Source organism: Lonchura striata, unplaced genomic scaffold (assembly GCF_046129695.1).
Source record: "Lonchura striata isolate bLonStr1 unplaced genomic scaffold, bLonStr1.mat Scaffold_123, whole genome shotgun sequence".
In the NCBI taxonomy this organism is placed as follows: domain Eukaryota; kingdom Metazoa; phylum Chordata; class Aves; order Passeriformes; family Estrildidae; genus Lonchura; species Lonchura striata.
Window position 1 is genome coordinate 571822 of NW_027461088.1, and position 21503 is coordinate 593324.

Genomic DNA, 21503 nt, shown 5'->3' on the forward strand with positions numbered 1-21503 from the left:
AACTAATTAACAGCAAAGGAGAGATCTGTACCTCTGTCTGTCCATCTGCAACAAGCCGGCCCAGGAGCAGGAATGTGGAGGAGTGAGTGCAGTTTCTGAAAACAAACTCTGTCCTTCTCTCCCTCCTTTGTTCTTGGAACAAGTCTTAAAGGTGCAAAAATTATAACTCACTATAAACAGAACAGACAACTGGAGATACAAGCATCCTAGGACATACCTCCAAGACCATTCAATATTCCTTGATGCCACCAGAAGATAGGATTGAATGCAAAAGATTTTATGGAGTTGGAAGTCATTAAATCTGCTCTCCCCAAGGAATTCCCATTGTTGGTCTGTGCCCCAGTGGATGTTCCTGCCACTGGGTTTATCTAGGTGCCCGCAGGGAACGAGGAAGATGTGGAGCCTCCCAGTCAAGAGTCTTCCCAACACAGATGACCAGGCCCATAGATCACAAAGACTGCCCAATGAAGGTCACTGAGGATCATCCAACGTGGATCCTCCCATAGGGAATGGAGCTGGGATGAGCATAAGAAGCTCTTCCCACCCTTGGGGAACTCACAGGGCTTCCCCCCTTAGTGGCGCCTCCTTTGGTGTTTGATCAAAACTGATCTCTGTGAGAAGCTCTTCCCACACTTCCCACACTCGTAGGGCCTCTCCCCGGTGTGGATGTGCCGGTGCACGGTGAGATTGGAGTTGTGCTTGAAACCCTTCCCACAGTCGGGGCAGCGGTAGGGCCTCTCCTCGGTGTGACTCCGCTGATGTACGAGGAGACTGGAGCTGATCTGAAACCTCTTCCCACACTGGGAACACTCGTAGGGCTTCTCCCCGCTGTGGATGCGCTGGTGCTTTCTCAGGTCTGAGTGCCACCCATAGCTCTTCCCACATTCCAAGCAGGTGTAGGGCCGTTCCCCAGTGTGGATCACCTGGTGCCGAATCAGGGCTGAGCTTTCTCTGAAACTCTTCCCACATTCCCCACACTTGTAGGGCTTTTCCCCAGTATGGATCTTTTTGTGTTCCGTAAGCTGGGAGTTGAGGCTGAAGCTCATCCCACACACCCCACACTCATAGGGCTTTTCTCCAGTGTGGATCCTCTCGTGTCTCCTCAGGCCAGAGCTCTGCCTGAAGCTCTTCCCACATTCCCCACACTCATAGGGCTTTTCCCCAGTGTGGATCCTCTGGTGTTGCATCAGGTGGCCCTTCTGGCTGAAGCTCATCCCACATTTCCCACACTCAAAGGGCTTTTCCCCAGTGTGGATTACTGAGTGCTGCATCAGGCTGCTCCTCTGGCTGAAGCTCTTCCCACATTTCCCACACTCAAAGGGCTTTTCCCCAGTGTGCATCCTCTGGTGTTGGATCAGAATGGAGTTCTTGCTGAAGCTCCTCCCACACTCCCCACACTCAAAGGGCCTCTCCCCGGTGTGGAATCTCTGGTGAAGTCTCAGGTCGGAGCTCCAGCGGAAACGCTTCCCACATTCCTCACACTCGTAGGGCCTCTCCCCAGTGTGGATCACCTGGTGCTGGATCAGATCCAAGCTCCGGCTGAAACCCTTCCCACATTCCAAGCACTTGTGGGGCTTCTCCCTGCCACGAGGTTTCTCCACCAGCTCTGAGCTCTGGCTGGATCTCTGCCCACCTTCCTGGCTCAGGGGGGCTCTTTCCTCCCCGCAGCTCCCTGGGCTGGGTTTGCTGCCACTCCTTGTGCGGGATCTCCAGGGCTTTTCCTCCTCCTCCATTTCCTCCATTTTCATTCCTCCCCGGGAATGAAAAATCCTGGTCTGGGGGAAAAAAAAAGAACAGAGCATCTTGGACTGGGAGTTCCTCCTGTCCCCACTTCATCTCACAAAGTCATTGGGCATTGTGTGTCTACAAGAACCTCCAAAACACCAAGGTTCAGCATAAAAATCCTCCAAACTTTTAAGACACAGATCAAAACCTCCCCAAACATCAAGATTCAGCAAAAAATTCCTCCAAAACATAAAGATTCAGCCCCTAAAAAAAAATAAAGCACCAACATTCAGCCCTGGGGCTGCAGCACAGAGGGGACACCCTGCTCCAGGGGGGATGTCCCACAAACGGGGGACCCCATGGAAGGAACCACAGGAAAGTGTCTTTACAAACAGATGCTCTGAAGCTGCTCAGAGATAGGGCCAGGCAACTTTTTTATGTAAGGAAGTGACAGGAGAAGACATCGGTTTCAGAAAATTTTATTAATTGATGACACAGACTGCTGCTCAGCCAAGGTCCTGCTCTATTCATGAACTTCCAGAAGAACAACAAAGACTTAACAGAGCCATTAATATCGTTTGCTATATGAAAGTGGGGTGCATATTAATGGTGTATGTAGTAGGTGGACTGGGATATCTGTAGCTCTCAAGTACTTCAGCCAATGAGGAAAGAGAGAGTGAGATGTGGCCAGGAGAATTAGGATGAAAAGGAGGGCTGTGTCCTTCAACAATTGGAGAGATCCCATGGGAAATGTCCCATGGCCTCTCCCAGTTTTAGGAAAGAAATTACTTTTACAGTACTACTCTGTATTCTTTGTGGACAGAATCGTCTGGTGATGTCAATTTTCCCGCACACCCTGGGGCTCATCCCGAATTCCTTCCACCCTCCGGGGCGGCGGGCAGGGAGTGCAGCTGAAGGTGCCTCACCCACTTTGGGTGATCAGCTCCCTTGGCTGGCAGCAGCACCGGGAATTGATTTGGGACCCGGGAGTGACCAGGAGACAGACGAGTGACACATCAGGGGGTCTGTGAAGAGTCAGCAGGGAGAGAGCACTGAAAATCTCATCAGTGAGTGCCCTGGGATCCTGGGGAGTGAACATGGCAGGGCACCCATGGAGGGGAGAAAAGGGAAAGCCAGGGAGGGGTCCTGGCCAAAGGGATGATTATCGCAAAATGTCTCTGAAGGGTCCCTTGGGAGAATGTTGAGGTAGTTTGCATATTTCCCCAGAGGTAATTAAGGACATGGACACCCAGGGGGGCAATAAGGGAAGGGGAGAAGGGATTTGGACAACAGGGGATGGATGGGGTTGGTGTGCTGGGAAGGGATCGGGTGAAGAGGAGTGTGCAGGAATATGGTTCAGGCAAGAAGCAGCAGGAGGAATCTATGTGGCAAGAAAAAGGATGATGGAAAAGAGGAGAAAGAGAAAAATACAGAGGACTGAGATGTTTTTCAACAGGGTCTTATCCTCACATTTGCCAGCTGATCCAGATCCTTTCCATCCCCGGTTTCCAGGAGAGGAAAAGCAGGAGGTCAGGATGCCAGGGGTTTCTCTGCGCTGGCAGCGGCAGCACCGGGCGCAGAGGTGCGGCACCGGGAGCACGGGCTGGGGCCTGTGGGGAGCTGCGGGGCCGGGCCGGGGCTGTGGGGCAGCCGGGGCTCAGCGCCGGGCGCTGCCTGACCCCACCAGCCCCGGGCAGGGCCGGCAGTGGCCCCCGGCCCCCAGGAGGCTGCGGGACGCCCCGGCCGCTGCCCGGCCCCGGGGAGCTGCCGGCCCTGCCCGCCGGGGGGGCCGCCTTTGGACACTGCGGCAGGACAGGCACCGGCTCTGCCACACGGGCTGGGCAGGGACCCTGAGCACAACGGGGAACACAAAGGAACAGCTGGGAAATGCAGAGTGCACATGAAGGATCAGGATTTGCTGTTCAGGATTTGCTTTGGGTCCCTGCAGAAAGGAAAGGTTTTGCAGAAAGCTCAGCAGCTCTCAGAGGATGAGCACCCACAGGCAGTGACCGGGGCTGCAGGAGTGGCACAAGAAGCCCTGCAGCACTTGGGCACAAGGGCACAGCAGCTGAAGGCAAGAAGGGATGAGCAAAAGGCCAAGCTGAAGGCAAAGGCCATGGCAGAGTTCCTACAGCCCCTGAGGGATCAACCCCAGGGCCCAAGAGGGCCCCAGCACCCAGGGCATGACGGGGTCGGCCACAAGCACCTGGCAGAGGCATTGCCCTCCTGGCCAGGGCAGAGCCCACCCAAACAGCCCCTGGGAAGGAGTCAGGGCTCCAGCTGCAGCCCACAAGGACACTGCAAGCACAGACAGCAGCACCCTCAGCAGGAGCAAGTCCACCCCTGCATGGACATGGATTGTCAGGGCTCTCTGAGCTCCCATCCCACCGGGGACCCACCACACTGGAGCCCTGGAGAACATTCAGGCTGGGTCTGCATCCAGAGGAGGCCTCTCCTGATGGACACAGGGGCCTCTCCATCCACTCTGAATCTTACACCTAAGGGGGGAAAATTGTAAAGAAGTGTTTTCATTATTAAGGGAATACATGGGAAACCTGAGCTGGTATAATTTTTCAATCATTAGGAGCTGTGGGAAATAGGTTTGAAATAAACTAATTTCTTTTTCTTCCTACTGTGATTGTTATTAACTAGGAAGGAATTTGATGGTGGCATTGCAATATTGTAAAAGGTGATACAGAGGCTATTGCTGCTGTACCTTTGTGTCAAATGTCTGGCAAGGCCTATGCTGAAGGGAACCCAGAGGTGTGGGCAGCCCCAGAGGGAAAATTTGATGTGGAACCTCTCCAAACTACTTGGAAGCAACCAGGACAAGTGGTGTCTAAAAGCAACACCCTGTTCCAGGGCAGGGAAGGAAGGGCTCACAGCCTGGTATGGAGTCCCTGCTAAAGGCAGGCCTTTTGGAGCCAGGGATATCTCCCTACAGCACTCCTATCCTGCCAGTCAGGGAATCAGATGTCTCCAATGAGGAGGACAAGAACAAGTGGTAGACAAACCCTCTGTGAAATGGCTGAATTTCCTGTCTAAAACTCATCTTTTCGTTTTTGAAATTAAAAAAAGGCAAATGACGGAGAAAAAGGTTAAATATTTGGGACATATTGGGACTCAAGATTCCTGGTGGATTGACCCAGAGAGGGTCTGGGCAATCACAGAAGTAACATTTCCCAGTACCAAAAAGGAACTGGACAATTCTGAGGATTAATAGAAATTACACAACATGGATTAAGGATTCTCTGTTCCAATCAGAACCTTGTAGGACTTTTTAACCCCACACAGCCTCCATGCTGTGGTAGTGACAGGAGAAAGAGAGCAAAACCTGAGAAAATGAACAACCAAAAATATCAATGCCTCAGCTGGGGCTCTTCCAGACTCAGAAAAGAAATTGGAATTGTAGGTGAATGTTAAACAGGGCCATGCCAAAGGAATCCTTGGGCCAAAATGTTTCACCCAGTGGCCACAGTGGCCTCATTGTCTGCAGAATTGTGCAGCCACAGCTTCAATGGGAACCGAGGCCCAAAACCTGATGACAACAGGATCTCCAACTGTTCCAGTCTGCCATCAAGTTCAAGCTTTGATCACCAAAAGAGCCTCGCAATGGATGAGCAGTGCTCGGTTATTACAGTGTGAAACTTGTTCAGTGGCACAGGAGGATTCAGAACTGAGGACAGGGGAAGGGTTTAACCCAGCCTCCTGTTTGAACAGCCCACAGAGGGGCTGGGAAGAAACCCAGCACTGCATTCAAGTGACACAACTCCAGACCCAGCCTGGGGGAGATTCAGGAGACATTCCCTGGCCTGAGGCAGAAAATGTCTTTGTGGATGGCTCTTCAAGGGCAGCAGAAGGGAGAAGAGTTCCAAGACACGCTGTTATTGAGGAAAGGGAATCAGACAAAGCGCAGGTTACCCCCATGGTCAGCTCAACCGGCACAGCTGTGTGTGCTTGTAAGAGCCTGGCACTGAAATGCCCTGAGCAGGAAGGCTTCAATATCTTCTGGTGACACCATCTCACCTAACAGGGGGGCAAAAGCAATTCTGATTGCTCAGCAACCACTGGATCACTTAATAAGGCATCTCTAAAAGAAGTAATTTCTATAAAAGGGATTGCGGAAGCAACAGATTCAAAGAGCAGCACTCATTTTACAGGAAATATCCTCCAGGGGCTTATGGCAGCTTTAGGAATACAATGGGACCTCTTCACCCAGAGCTCAGGCTGGGTACAAAGAATGAATGGGGAAAGAAAGAAACACCTTTGGAAGCTGGGGATAGAAACCAAGATGCCATGGGTACGGCTTTTGCCATTAGCTTGGGCAAGAAGAAGAGCCAGACCTAGGGCAGATATTCAATTATTTCCCCTTGGAATTGACCTTGTGAATTCCTTACCCTGGGAATTCTCCACCCAGTGCAGGGTGGAGATAAGGGATGCACATTTAAAGCAGTCTGTGGCCAGAATCCTGTCTCTGGTGCAATCTCTCTCCCAGGAAGCTGGGCTGGCACAGAGCCTGCCTTGGCACTTTGCTGCTGCCAACATCCAAGCAGGACATGGGCTCTGCCTAAGGAGTGCAAAGCAGCACCACTGGTGGCCAAGTGGCGTGGCCCATGCCAAGGGGCCCCGAGGCCAGAAACAGCCGCCAGCACAGCTGAACACGGGGGGACCCCTCAGCCTGGGCTCCAGGTCTCTGCAGCCCCGGAGATTTGCACTTCCCGCCTGCAGCAGGAGGATGGGAGGCCCCCCTGAGCCTGCACTGAAGGCAGCGCAGCAGCAGCCAGGGCTCCACAGCGGGGCAAGGCCCTGGGCCTGCCCACACCTCCTCTGCTGAAATCCTCGGCCTGGCCACCCTCCTTGGGCAGCTCCAGCCACCGGGGCCAGCCCTTGCTGCCACTGCTGCAGCTTCAGTGCTCGCTGGGCCTGCACTGCCACAGCTGCTGGGGAGACACCGGGAGAATTCCACTCACACTCACACTGCATTAGCTGGGTTGGTGGAAAATGTAGCAAGTTTCATTAAAAAAAAAAAATTATTTTTCTACTCAGGCTTGGTTTGCCTTTGCCTTGGGGAAAGAAATTTTAACAGCAGAAGCAAAGAAATCCGGGTCCAACCAGAAACCAAACAGTAAAAACTGCAGGACTTGAAACTACAGAACATTAAACCAATCCATTTAGATTGCTTTAGACTGCACAACTTTGGGAAAAACCTAGTAAAACCCACATGTAATAGAACGATTTACTCTGCACACCCGGGTTATGTGCGGCTGGAATGATTTCTGTTGCACATCCTGGCCAGAATCAAGGAATGCCTTGATTTTAACACTAAAAAGAATAGTGAAGTTTTTCTTTTTCCTGCAGTTTCAGTGCAAAGTTTAGAGCATTAGAGTATTTTTTTATTACTCATACTTCTATATAGCTGGTTAGGTTTGGGTAAAGGAGGTGATAATGAGTTTTTCTTCCGAGGGGAAGTAGAAAAAGCTGAATTACGTTGGGATTTTTTGTCTATGTTCGTGCGTAGCTGCAAAAGATACCAAAATTTTGATCTGAGCTTTTTGAAGTTCACCTTTAGGCTGCATCACTAGAAGAGATTTAAAGGTGATCCCTAAACTCTTAAGCAGGCAGCCAAGAGAGGAGCTTTAGAAATGCAAATTAAAACTGCTGGGGCAAAATGGGGACAATGTACCTGGCTCTTCTTGCCTGGGGCAGGAATTGGCTGATTCCCTCTGCCCCTCACCCCAAGCTCTGCCTGCTTGCACAGGTGGAATCTGCACAGCTGAAGGCAGAGCCCATGCTGAGGATCTCTGACTGCAACAGAAATGGCTGAAGCTGCAAAGGGAAACAGCAAATGGAGAATGTTGGGAAAACTTCACTAAAATAAGGGGGGGATCATCCCTCTGCCCACTCCAACATCTGCTGTCATTGTCTGTGCTGTACAGGGTGTATCAGAGCACTGGGGGTTTTGCTAGAACAAGTTCAGGGAAATCAGTTGGAATTCAAGTATTTGATGATGTAATTAGAAAAAAGCAGTCAATTGAGGCAGCCCCAACTGAAGGGAGCACCCAAAAACAGGGAAAAGTATTGAAGGACCACCAGAAAAAATCCTACAACACCATGGACCAGCCCCTGAAAAACCAAACCAATTCATATCAGGAGGCAGAGAACCCATTTATCATTTCAATGGCATCATTAGATTACAAGCTGTCCTCAGAATAAGAACCAACCAGACAGCTCCAGCTCCTGACCTTCCTGTCGACCAAGACACTGAAATGAGGAACACAACATTTCACCAGGGGATGGGATCAGATTACCTGTGAGCAGAAAAAAAAGCAGTTTGTGGAAAACTAAATGGCTTAAACGGCTGCTGGTAAAGAAATTACAAGGGAAAAGTGGTGAAAAAGCTAACAAAGGAAATAGGAGAGCAGTTTATGTATTGGTCCAAACATGGAAAGAATGGGAATGGGACACGGTTTCCTGGCTCCCTGGCACACCAGGGGTTAAAGGAATGCTGCTTCTCCTCTTCTGTGCTGCAGCAACTCTCATCTTTTTACCATGCTCCACACCTTGGCAGTGCAGTTCATCCAGCAGCTGAGCCAGGGCATGCAGGTGGCAGCCAGGCCTCCTGATCCACAAACGGCTACAAAAGGACAGGGAATGAGGGCACCGAGAATAATCCCAAAACCAAAGAGGGCCTGGGAAGGACAAAACAGAGTCAAGGAGTGAATCTGCCTGGAAATAGGGCCGGGCACTTGTAGAGAAGGGGAGAAACCATCAGTTCCAAGAAATGGTACAAATTGACCCAGAGAGCTGCTCAAAGTCCCGCTACATTCCCGAACTTCGAGGAGAAGAACAAAGACTTAACAGAGCCATGAATATCGGCTGTTATACAAAAGGAGGGTGCACATTAACGAGGACAGGCAGCAGGCGCATCGGGAAGTCGGAACCTTCCAAGGAACTCAGCCGGTGGGCAAAGGCAGAGGGAGATGCGGCCGGGAAAATGAGGATAAAAAGGAGGCTGCGGACTACAGCCACGGCAGAGAGCGCACGGCAAATGCCCCACGGCCTCTGCCCCTGCTCGGCAATAAAGTCACTTTGACAGGACTCCTCGCTCTCCCCCGGGCACACGAACCTCCGGCGACGGGAATTTCCCCGCCCGCTCCCGGCCGCGGGGCAGCCCCTCTGTCCTACCCACAGCAGCCGGGCCGAGCCAGCGCTGCTCCGGCAGCGGCTCCTGCCCGGCCCCGGCGGGAAGGAGACCGCGGGCAGCCGCTCCCGCAGCGCCCTCAGCCCGGGGCCGGCACGGGCCGGACACGGCACCGGCGAGCCGCCGGAGCCCCCTGCCGCCCCCTCCGCCCGCAGCCAGCCCCGAGCCCCCGCAGAGCCCAGCGCGGCTCCCACCTGCGCCGGGGCCGCCTCCGAGCTCCGCCGCCGCCGCCTCACCGCGCTCCGGCCGCTGCCGCCGCTGCCGGGCCCGCACAGCCGCTCGGCCAATGGCGGCGCTGCGCGGCCACGGCCGCCCTCAGCCCGCCGCCGGGGCCGCGCCGCGCCCCGCTCCCACCAATCAGCGCGCCGCAACCGCGACTGACGGCACCGGCGGCCAATGGCAGCGAGCTCGGGGCGGGCTCTGCGCACGGCCCCGCCTCGCCCCGCGCTCTCGGCGCCCCCGGGCTGCGTGAGGGGAAAGCCGGAGATGAGGAACAGCCCCGGCACGGGCCCGGGCCGAGCCGGGATTGAGCTGCCCACACAAACAAACTTCTCCGCGCCTCCCGCCACGGCTTTCCCGGCCCTGCGCCTCCCGTGCCTCCGCCTCTGCGGGAAGCCCAGGAGCCTCACTTCTTCTGCCCCTCGTTAGTGCATCAGTGCTTTTCTTTGATTTCCCCCGAAAAGGGAAACCTGCCCGAAGCCCTGTGGGTGGGTGGGGCAGGGGAGAGATTTCTGTCAGAAAACTCCAAAGACTCGGAGCAGGAGAAGGAGAAGTCAGTGCAGAGCCTTAAATGCAGCTTTCCCCACGGCTCCCTGCTCCCAGCTGCACCTCCTCCCCCGGCAGGGCAGGAGACAGGGAATGGGGCCATGCTCAGCTCATCCCCCGGGGCTTCTCCCTCTGCTCAGGGACAGGAGTCGTTCCCTGCTGCACCCTGCGCTCTCTCCCGGCCGAGACTTCTCCAGGAACTTCTCGGAGCGGAGTCCATCCCCTGGGCACAGCCCCCTCCGAGTGCTGCAGCGTGGGTCACTGTGCCACGGGCTCAGTCCTGCCAGGACAGGCTGCTCCAGCGGGGCCCCTCTGCCCGCGGGCTCACAGCCTCCTCTCGGGCATCGCCGAGCTCCAGCCCGGCTCCTCCAGGGGCTGCAGGGGATCTCTGCATCCCCATGGACCTGCAGGGGATCTCTGCATCCCCATGGACCTGCAGGGGATCTCTGCATCCCCATGGACCTGCAGGGGATCTCTGCATCCCCATGGACCTGCAGGGGGATCTCCGCATCCCCAGGGACCTGCAGGAGATCTCTGCATCCCCATGGATCTGCAGGGGATCTCTGCATCCCCATGGATCTGCAGGGGATCTCCGCATCCCCATGGACCTGCAGGGGTATCTCTGCAGCCCCATTGTAATATATGTTATGGAATAATTCGTGCTTATGTAAAATATACATCAAGTCAGTTGTGCTTGTACAAAAAGATTCTTAAAGTTTTAAATGACCGGTGGTTGCATCCCGGGCTGGAGAAACCATAGATGGCAGAGAAAGAAAGACCTAATTTCCAAATGAAAAAAGGTAGCTCGGTGCAGAGATGGGCTCTTTCCGGGGACAATCCAGGAGACACCCAATGTTTAACCCCTGGTCTGCCGGGGAGCCAGGAAACCAGGCACACAGGCATTCCGCCCTGGAAGCTTCTGAGGAGGCTGCTGGGCTGTGCTTCAGCAGAGGAGATGGAATGTGGCTTACCACTCTGCCCTTCTCTAAAAACGGAGAATGGGTCAGGAGGTTTGGGCTCTGAGCACACAGCAGCCTGGCCCAGGCACAGGCCGTGGTGGGACAGGGGCACAGGAGCCTTCTGTGACTGACCGTGGCTCTCTGGTTTCTCTCTGCAGGCTGCCAGCTCCTCACGCCATGGAAACGGCCCCACTCGGCTGCCAGTCTGGGAGGGCTGGAGGGCTGTGGGTATTCATTTGCTATCAAAAATAAATTGTGGTTTTTTGACATTGTCATCATCAGAACATTTCTTTCATCCTTTTCCAAGCTTTTGGCCCCACTTCCTCCAGGGTAATATTTTTGTGTCCTTCCTCAGCCACTTGATGGCATTTGGCAGGGGGGGGTTAGCAATGTGAAAAGTTCAACAACAGCTCCAGTTGCCAACTGCAGCAGCCCCTTCAGGAGCCCTGAGCTACCAGCGAGGTCCACGTGTGCCTTGCAAAAGGGAGTGGTTTGCAGAGATGGGGTTGTTGCCCTGCTGCAAAAGCTGGGAGCAGATCAGAAGTGGCAAAATGCCATTTTGGCTCAACCCCCACCCAGGTTCTTTATCTTTTCCCTCTGTGATAGGCAGACAGGGCTGGATCCAGTAAGGTTCAAGTTCTGGGTGCTCCCTGGCACCAAAGGGATCAAGTAAACTCTTGTATGCAGTGACTGCAATAGGGCTACTGAAGGAAAAAAGGGAATGTCATGAGATGGGGAATCCTTCTTGTCTCCTTTGTCTCCCCAGGAGCCCCTTGGGAAGGGAAATGCCCACACGGGTTTATCTGACTCCTTCCAAGTGTGGGCCAGGGCCAAAAGTGAAGATGATAAAAAAAGTTGCAGACTTCCCATTCTTTAGGAATCCATTAAGCACAGGAAAACGGCATGGATTCATTTGTCATGTATGCATGCGAAAGGCAGAAAGGTCAGAACGAGGAAGACTTATTTTACTTCTTCATTTTGGACATCCCTCCCCAAAATGGACCCCTGAGTCATTTCAGGGAACAGAACCACACATGCTTAATTGCCTTTTTGCCAATTAGCATGTGAAGCGGATCAGAGGAAGTGACAGGGATATGAATATGCATTCATATTTTGTGTATTCAAGACTTCTGTAAATAAAAAAGCTTTGTAATACCTGTGATTTTTGCAGTGTGCATTAGGGAATTATCCCACGTAATGCCCGGCTGTCTCAATAAACATACACTTTCTAACTTTAAACTCTTAGAGAGATTTTGTCTGTCTCAGTTGGATATCGATATTAGATTAATATTCATATTTTAGTAAATCATTGTCTTAAAGAAGTCCTAGTATGTGAATTAACATGTCTTTTCTTAATATTCGAGTAATTATTCTTGCATTGCTTCAAGATAAACTGGTATGATTCAAAGAATATCCACTGAGGTATACACAGAGCTTGGATTTTTCATAAGCAAATTGCAGTTGTAAAGTTTTTTCACTGAATTCTGCCATTTGTCATCATTTTAAAAGTCAGCTATTAAAGTCAATAACAAAATTTCTAACTTCTAACAAAGAGAAAAAAGTATATGGTTTGCACTAGATAAAATATAAATACAGAAAATGTCTCCCCACCAAGTTCCTTGCCCTGATCAAAACATCTCCCAATCAAGTTCTTCACCCTGAACCTGGCTGGTAAAGAAAAATGTTATCAGTAAACCTGGATGAAACTTTGCATAAGTTAATAGTATTCAAAATCCATGTTCTGTTCCTGTTATTATTTATTATACAAAGAAAAAAGGGGAAAGGGGTTGGATTGAGGGTACACCCTCCTCCCCTCTGAGTCTGTTCTCATGTTTTACAATAAATCCTACAACAGTACGATACAGCTGCCTAAAATATGGACACTGGAAACCACAGACAGCATTACAAATGATCACCTGCCTAATGGACAATTCATAGAAGGATTTGATTTGTTTACAAATTATTTCTCAAGTTTACAAACAGTTTTTCTGTTTACAGGCTGTTTTGTGGGAGTTGGGTTTTTCACTGAAGGATCAAGTGCTGAAAAGTTGTTTTTTAAAATTGGGTTTTTCTGTAAGGGTTAAATGGGCTCAGGGTTAAATAACTTTCTGCTCTTAGACATAAGTTGAATTTGTAACCAAGAATCATTATGCCTGTGGCCTGAGTTCTCCCCTAACAGTTCCTGGAGGGGAATGCTGCAGCTCCAGTGTAAATTAGATGCACACTGTCCTCTGTCCCCATGTTTGCAAAGGGCCCTTGCAGATGGGTGACAGAGAACAATACACAGAATTTTATACAGAAAAGAACGGTGAGGTGTTACCATGATTGACAGGGGGAACTCTGCTTGGGCGGGGACTGTGCCTCACCTGCTGCTGTCAGCGCTGCCCGGGCCCCAGGGCTCAGAGCAGCATTCCTGCCCTGGCCCACACGTTCCTGGTCTGTGTCCCACGGCCGTGCTCAGAATGGCCACCATGTGGGACGTGTCCCGAGGAGGCCGTGCCAGCTTCTGTGGAGGCCCCGTGCCCTTCCCGCCGCGGCTGCGTCGGCAGCTGCGGGGGCTCCTGCTGCTCTGAGCCCGCAGAGCAGGGCAGCGTTTGCTGATGGGCTGAGCCCTTCCTAAAGATCCTGTTGGGCTGTCTGACACACCTGGGGCAAGGCATTCCTTCCACCCTGGGCCACTCTGGGGGCTGGGGGTGGCCCCAGGGCAGGTGGCAGTGCGTGCAAGGGCCCTTGGTGACACGGTGCAGCATGGTCACCGTGGAATGGAACGGGACAGGGATTCCAAGGGCCCTTGGTGACACGGTGCAGCATGGTCACCGTGGAATGGAACGGGACAGGGATTCCAAGGGCCCTTGGTGACACGGTGCAGCATGGTCACCATGGAATGGAACGGGACAGGGATTCCAAGGGCCCTTGGTGACACGCTCTGGCAGAGGTGTTGGCAGTTACAAGTTACAGTTACACTCCACAGTGCTCGGTGCACACGACGAGAGAGGACGCGAGAGAGCGGTGCTGTGAGGAGCCCTGCACAGACACTCGTTCCTTGCTGACCCAGAGCTTTCCTGAGGTATTACTCCTGCAGGTGAGCTCGTGGCCAGACCAGAGCACTTGGTGACCCCTGGCCTTCCCGAGGCATCTCTTCTGCAGCTGCCCTCGAGGGCAGACTGTGGCATTTGCTTTTCACTGCCCTTGTCAGGAGTCTCCTGTCCTTGTGGCTGGAGCCCCCAGGACCAGAGTGCAGGACTTGCCGTCCTGTAGCCTTCCCAAGTCTTCACTCTTGCAGGTGCCCTCAAGGCACGACTGCAGCACTTGCTGACTTGGACCTTTTCCTTTTCACCTTCTGCAAGCAGCCATGAATCCAGGCAGTGATGTAGAGCACAGACCTGCGAGCGTGCCCAAGCTGGCCTGGGGGAAGGAGGAGAAAGAAGGCCCTGGAGCTGCCGCAGCACAGCAGCCTGAAGAGCTGGAGCAGTTCCAGCCACGGCAGAAGGGTGAGTGGCAGAGCTGGGCCACAGGGCTGGTGCCTGCAGCCAGCTTGGCCCCATGCCATGCCATGCCATGCCATGCCATGCCATGCCATGCCATGCCATGCCATGCCATGCCATGCCATGCCATGCCATGCCATGCCATCCCCTGGGGCCATGCCCATGGACAGGATGGAATAGGGGCCGGGCAGACACCCCACAGCCGTGCTCCGTGCCCTGGGCCATCGCGGGGCTGTCCCTGCCTGGGCAGCGCAGGGCTGGGCTGTGTTCTCCGGCCTCTCCCGCAGCCCCTCAGCTCGGGCTGCGCTCGCTCTTTGCCAGGTGCAGCCGTGCAGCGCACACGAGAGCAGGAACGCACCCGTGGCCGCTTCCGCAGAACAGCGCAGGTACCTGCAGCCATCCCCACCTGGGCTGGGCCTGCTGGCACTGCTCAGCCCAGCACTGTGCTCGGAGCACTCCATGCAGCATCCCGGGCTTCTTGCCCTTCTGCTGCAGATGGTTTGCAAATTCATGAAGAAGATTCGGGAGGAAGAGAGCAGCGCCATGGGCACCGTGTTCAGAGTCTACTCTCCCATCTTCAAAACCAAGACCAGCGCTGCCCTGCTGGATATGCTTGTGGAGGAGGGTCCTTCCAGCCCAAAGCAAGTAAGCAGCCTGTGGCCTGGCTATTCTCCTCCCAGCAATTGCTTGGCCTCCCAAGCCACACCTGCTGCTCCCTGGAAGCCTTTGAGGCCATGGCAGTGTGGTGGCAAGGGAAGCACTTCTCTGGGGCAGCTGGGCACATTCCTTCCTCTGGCAGCTTTCCAAGTCTCCCCTGCCTTTTCCAGGTGCCGGCCATGGTGAGGTTCATCCACCAGTGGCTCGTGGCCAATGAGTTTCCTGAGTACAATCTGTACAGGCCCCTTCTGGATCTGACAGAGGCACAGCCCTCTGACGTGGTGATGGCTCTCCTGCGTGTGGCCCCATTGTGTGACAGGTACGGGGCCCACCTGCCCAGAGGGCTCAGGGCTCAGCAGCCCTTCCCCCTGCACAGCCTGTCCCAGGTGTCTGACACAGAGAATTCCAGGGCCCTCTGGCTGCTCCCTTTGCCAGCCCTGGCCCCTGCCAGGGCTGCCATGCTTCCCCCCTGCCCCTCAGGGGCCAGTGCCCACAGGGCTGGGCTGCCTGCGGGCTGCCAGTGAGGGGCAGTGGGCAGAGGCAGGGCTGGCAGAGCAGCTCAGCTCCCCGCTGCCGCCCAGGCCACGCTGCTGTGTCCCAGACTCCTCTGAGACAGAGTTCTGACCCTGCAGAGCTGCTCTGGCCATGTGGAAGAGCATCATGTGCTCGCTGAGGACTGCAGAGCCGGCCATGCTCGTGCTCCTCGATGTGCTGGGGAGCTGGCCAGAGCACAGCACGTGCACCTCCGATGGGGACCACACGGCTGTCCTTGCCCTGGCTGTGAGTTTCTGCCTTTGCTGGCCCCAAGGCCACCTCTCCAACAGCTCTCCATCCTCCCTCCCCCACGGCGTCTCCCTGCCTCAGGCGCTGGGCTGAAACCTGGCCTCGGGGCAGCTCCAGGGCCACCAGGCCCGGTGCTCCCCCTGCGTCTCTCCGGGCCTCTCCCTCCTGTGCTCGGGCCCTGCCACACGGACACCTCGGCACTGAGCGCTGTCTCAGGCTGCTCTGTCCTTTGCAGGCAACCGTGGTGATGTGGAAGATCCTCCAGCTGCCCTGTGTGCCACATGTAGTGACCGTGAATTTCCCCGGCCTCTTTGTGCATCTGCTCTTCCAAGTGCTCTTCAGCACTCTGGATGTGCCAGAGGAGGTCGATACCTTCTGGAAGGGATGCCAGCAGCAACACGGCCTTGCCACCAGCCCCAGCAGGTGCTCCATGCCAGTCCTCCTGTCCCTGCCATGTGCCCAGGGCAGGGGCCAGTGCTCCCAGTGTAACCTCAGCTTTGCTCTGTGCACAGCTTTACAGAGCAGACCCTCAAGGCCCTGCTCTGCCAACTTCACTATGAGGATGTGGTGGTGGCCATGGAAGACAAGCGTGGCTGGGACACACTGCTCTGTGCTGACACCCACCACTGTGCTGTGGGCGTGCTGGCCAGGTGAGACCCCCTGCTCCCCAGCTGTCCCCGGCATGTGTGCCCTGTGCCCGAGGTGCCCCACACAGTCCCTGTGGCCGTGGGCCAGAAGGCCTTGTCACCAAGGGACGGCCAAGGAGGCTGCAAAAGGCTGGGAGAGGAGCGTGCCCAAGAGCAGCAACCTCCCAGAGGGCTCAGCTGTCCCTTGCAGGGTGGTGGAGAAAGGCCAGACCTCTGTGAGGCAGTCCTGGGAGAGGTTTGCCCCCGCTGGCTGAGGGCTTTGACTCGTGTTTCCTCCTGTCAGAGAAATGCACCGCGCATCCGAAGCCGCGTGTTCCACGATTGCGTTCCACCTGCTCGGGCTGCTCAGCAAGGACACGCCGTGCCGGGATTTGGCTGCCCTGGCGTTCCTTGTGGAGGTGAGCCTGAAGGCCGGCGCTGCCTCGCTGAGCTGCCTCCCGGCTCTCTGCCCTCTCTTGGCCGCAGTGCCTGGGACGGAGCCCGCGCCCTGTGCTGCTGCCTGGGCCCGGCCCTGGGCGGTTCTGGGCTCCTGCCGGCCGCTCCCCCATCACCGGCCTGTGCCTTTCAGATCCTGGAGCACCTGAACGTGAGTGAGTGCCGGGACAGCGTCCTGCAGTTCCTGTCCAAGCACCTGCAGGGCGAGTGCAGGGGGAGGCGTCGCTTGGCACTCCGAGGCCTCGTGGCGCTCGGCACCACCAGTGTCTCGGTGAGAAGAGCGCAGGGGCTGAAGCCGTGCTGCCAGCGTGGGGCTGGGGAAGGCAGTCCCTGGGGCTTGGCTGGCCTTGGGGCACTGGGGCAGCTGCTGCCAGCTCTCCTGCCTCCTGCTGCAGCTGCCCCAGGGCTTTGGCACAGGCCTGTGGCCCCTGGGCCCTGTGGCAGCAGGATGGTGTTTCACACACTTGTGTTCCACAAATAGATGGCCATAAGGATGTGGAGCCTGCATGAGAGGCTCGTGGAACTCCTGAAGGAAGATGACAGCACCATGCTCAGGATGACCACGGTTCTCCTCAGAGCTTTATTTTTCTGCAATGGTGCCCCAATAACCAGCACCATCGCCCTGCAGCTGGCTGAGGCACTCCTGCCACTCTTTGACAATGTAAGGGTCTGCGCCTCCAGCCACGGCCAGCGGGTGCTGCCCGCACACTTTGTGCCCTGTGCACTCACAGGCTGTGCCCAGGTGGGCCTGAAGCAGCTGACGCTGAGGTCTTTCTTCCTTCCTTTCCTACAGGAGGACAGCCAGGTGCAGTTGTGCTCCCTGTTTGTCTTCAAGGAGATGCTGGATTTTTTTCCGGAAGAGGAGAGAAAGGTCATGAAGGCACACGTGCGCCAGAGCCTGCTGCCACTCTCCATGCACTGCCATGATGAGAACCAGCGAGTGGCAGAGGTGAGGACTCGGCAGCTGCCGCTGGCCCCTGGCAGGGGCTGGGCTGGCCCTGCCCTGGCGCCTCGCAGGCTGCAGCTCCTGCTGGCCTTGGCACAGGGACGGGGTCCTGCGCCCTGGACTGTGGGGCCATCTCCGCGTCTCTGCTGCTCTCCAGGCTTCTCAGGAAACGCTGCTCTGTGCGGCCGAGTTCCTGAAGAGGAGGGATCTTGGACAGATGGTTCAGAACCAGAAGCTGTGGCAGTTCCCCGAGTGCCTGGTAAGGAGGGCCGGGAAGCCGCAGCCCCAGCCTGGAGCAGCCCCTGAGCGCGGTGCTCGGTGTGCGGGCTGGCAGCTGTGCCCCTGCCCGCTGCTGCAGCCCGAGGCCGCGCGGGCTCTGCTCCAGGCTCCTGCGGCCCCAGCCGGGTGCCCATGGAGCCCCGGCCCGGGGGGCTGCGGGGCCAACCCTTCCCTCCTGTCGCTCTCTCCAGCTGGCAGAGGACAGCAGCAGCGTGGCCGAGCACCTGCGCCGGGCCCTGCCCTACCTGCAGAGCCCACAGGAGCCCCTGCGAGAGGCGGCCGTCAGGTTCATGGGTGAGCCACGAGCCGGGCCAGGAGGGCGTGTGGGCACAGGGCTGGCGGCGCCGCTGGCAGGGAGCTGTGCCCTGGGCCTGACAGGCTCTGTGTTCCCAGGGACGGCCGGGCGGCACCTGAGGGGGAGGAAGGAAGAGCTCCAGCTCCTCTCTGAGGGTGAGTGAGGGCAGCGGGCTGCCAGCGGGGGCTGCCAGGGGAGCTGCGAGCCCTGCCCCGGCTGCGGAGGGCTCTGCTCCCTGTGCGGACCAGGGCCGGCGTGGGCAGAGCACACAGAGCTTTCAGGGCACCTGGGGGATTCGTGGCCAGCAGCTTCGGGCTGATCCAGCTGGTCCCTGCTCCCTCTGGCCATGGCCAGAGCCGGCTGGGATGGCCCTGGCACAGAGTCCCCTCGGGTCCCCTCAGATGTGGGAACTGACCATGGCTCTGTTCCTCTCTCTTTCAGCCCTTGAAGGCTTGGAAAATGACAACAGCGTCACCGTAGCAAGCCTGGCAGTTCAAGCATTGTATATCCTCCAGGAAGCAGAGAGTGCTCCATATTCCACCTTTGACAACCTGCGTGATCGGCTCTGCAGGGCATGGAGGAGACGGCCTCGTCTGTCGGGGCTCGGCTGGCTGCGCTGCTGGAGCTCTGCAGAGAGTTGATTCCAGAGGCTCTGTCTGCTGGAGCCACCCCAGCCAGCAGGAATGTTTCATTTCTTTAAGATTGTTCTTTTCTTTATTTTTGTTTTTCTTTAGCGTATAAATATAGGATGTGTTGCTATAGTCAGACTCCCAGGATCTTTCTTTGGCTGCCCAGGCTCTGCAGGGCTGAGGGGAAGAGGGAGAAAAGGGTTCCTGGGCTCAGCAAGCTGCCAAGGCATGCAGGGTTGCAGGGAAAATGGCCAGAAGCCCCTTGGCCTTTGGTGGCTCTGATGAAGCCTTTGTGCTGCCCACAGAGTAGATGGGCAGGGGCTGGAGCTGTGGGGATCTCTGTGAGAGCGGTGCCTGGAGATGGCCACAAGCCCTGTCCCAGGCAGGAAGCGCCATCCGTGTCCTCCTGCCCGTGTGTTGCTGGCTGGATTGCTGAGGGCTCCCAGGTGCCTCTTGGTGGGGCTCCTCTGGAGCTCCTGTGGGGCTGCGGCGCTGCTGCCGGGCAGGCTGGCCGGGCTGGGGAGACCCTGAGGGGACGGGGCCACGAAGGGATGAGGGGCTGTGGGAGTCCTGACAGGACAAGGCAGTGGGAAGGCACGAGGGGGACGTGTGAGGGGGTGGGTAACGTTGGCTCAGGGAGGAAAGTGGGTTGGAGCCAAAGAGACCACTCTCCCCGATGTTCATGTGGCAAACAGAGAACGTTTATTCTCAAGCCCTTCCTTCTAAAGGGCCTTTGAAAACCCGGTCTGGATGATTTCACTGCTCTGATCTCTGTGCCCCTTCAGATTCTGGCCTGGGCAATGCCTGCAGCCTTGGGAGAGATGTGATGGGCCCGGCCCCTGTCAGTCAAACCAGGGCTGGTACATTCACCCCGTACAAGCCAGCCTGCACGGTGACACGGCAACAGAGTGAGAGGCACAGCTCCGGGAGCTCCCCGTGAACCTCAGCTCTGGGACCACTGTCTGCCCCAAGCTTCAGGGGCTGCAGTGGGAGCCCAGCTGGGCTCTGCCCTGGGGCCATCCTGCAGGGACAGCTGCAAACAGGGAGCATTCCCTGCCACAAAGAGCCAGGCCAGGGCTGCAGGGCAGCTGCTCCAGCCCCGACTGCACTGCTGAGTGCTGTGCTCTGGGGCTGGGGCTCCCTGCACAGGGGACTGCACTGGTGTGCCAGAGGGCTGGCTGCCCCAGCTCCAGCCCCAGCCCAGGGCACAGTGGGTGCTGAAGGCTGTCAGAAGGGATGGGAGCTGGACCCCCTCACACCCCCACTCAAATCAACCTGGCTCCAGCATTAATCCCATCCCGGCTGCAATAGGGGAAGCCCCGGTGCTGCACCTTGGCTGGGCCATGAGATGCCCAGAAGCATCCCCTGGCAGGGCTCACCTGCAAACTGGGTGTAGGCTGTGTCTTGGAGGAAAGTGCCACAGCCAAAGTCGATCAGTGTCAGCTGCCCGGTGGCCAGGTCGAGCAGGATGTTCCCTGGTTTGATGTCCCTGTGCAGGACCCCGCAGCTGGGGCAGCGCCGCACGGCCTCCAGCACCTGGAGGAGCAGCCCCCGCGCCTCCTCCTCCGGCAGGAACCCCCGCTCCGCCAGGAAACCCGACAGGTCCTGGCACCACTCCGGATGCTCCAGCACCAGCACAAAGCTGTCGGGGAGCTGAAGCCACTCCAGGAGCTGAATGACACCAGCACAGCCAGAGGAGACCTTGTCCAGCAGCGCGATCTCCAGGGCTGCGCTGGTGCCGTGGGGCTGCGGGAGGAGCACGATGCCGTCAGTGGGGCTGATGCCGTGCCGGGGGTCGGGAACCCCTCAGCCAGCCCGGGATGCTCTGCGCCCTGCGCTGGCCCCACGCCCGCTCTCCCTCCAGGTGTCCTGGCAGCTCCCACCCTGCCGGGCCCCGGCTCATCCCCGCCCGGCACGGCCCGGCTTCTGCCGCTGGCCCCGCTCACTCACCAGCTCGCCCCAGTGCCAGATGCTTTCGCTGCTTTCGCTGCTTTCGCTGCTTTCGCTGCTTTCACTGCCGCTGCCACTGCAGCTGAAGCTCCATGTCCGTGTGTCCCCGTGTCCGTGTGTCTGTATCCATGTGTCCCCGTGTCCGTGTGTCCCCGTGTCCGTGTGTGCATGTCCGTGTGTCCCCATGTCCGTGTGTCCCCGTGTCCGTGTGTCCCTGTGTCCATGTGTCCGTGCCCGTGTGTCCCCGTGTCCGTGTGTCCCCGTGTCTGTGTGTCCCGTGTCCGTGTGTCCCTGTGTCCATGTGTCCCCGTGTCCATGTGTCCCCATGTCCGTGTGTCCATGTCCGTGTGTCCCCGTGTCCGTGTGTCCCCGTGTCCGTGTATCCGCTGCCCGCTCGCCCCCGTGTTAGGAAAATAAGGCCTTTTTGTTCATATAGAGTCTCTCATATTCACAGAATAGAGTTTTAATTAGAGCTTTTACTTGTCTGAACATGTTCTCATCTTGTCAGGCATTCCAGTGTCTATCTCATGCATTCCAGTGACTATCTTTCAAGGTTGACTTCGTTACGAAGTTTTTAGGGAGTTAGAACTGTTTTGAAAAGGCTGCTACTAGGCACCCAAACACCTAAGCAAATAGATATGTTTCAAGGATAGTTCCGTTACAGACTTGGCAAAACATGTAAACGTGCCTCGAGATAACATTTCTTGTTTTTGAGGGAATTTCCAGGTCGCAGAGACAACCTTAAAG

General features: G+C 56.4%; 1 protein-coding gene across 1 annotated transcript in view; it reads right to left on the reverse strand.

The window, feature by feature from the left end:
• Positions 1–410: 410 nt before the first annotated feature.
• LOC144245875 (uncharacterized) overlaps positions 411–21503 on the reverse strand; it is a 115100-nt gene continuing 94007 nt past the window's right edge. Inside the window, 1 exon segment of the mRNA XM_077790606.1 lies at positions 411–1581. Within this exon segment, the coding sequence (XP_077646732.1) occupies positions 411–1581 (1171 nt within the window).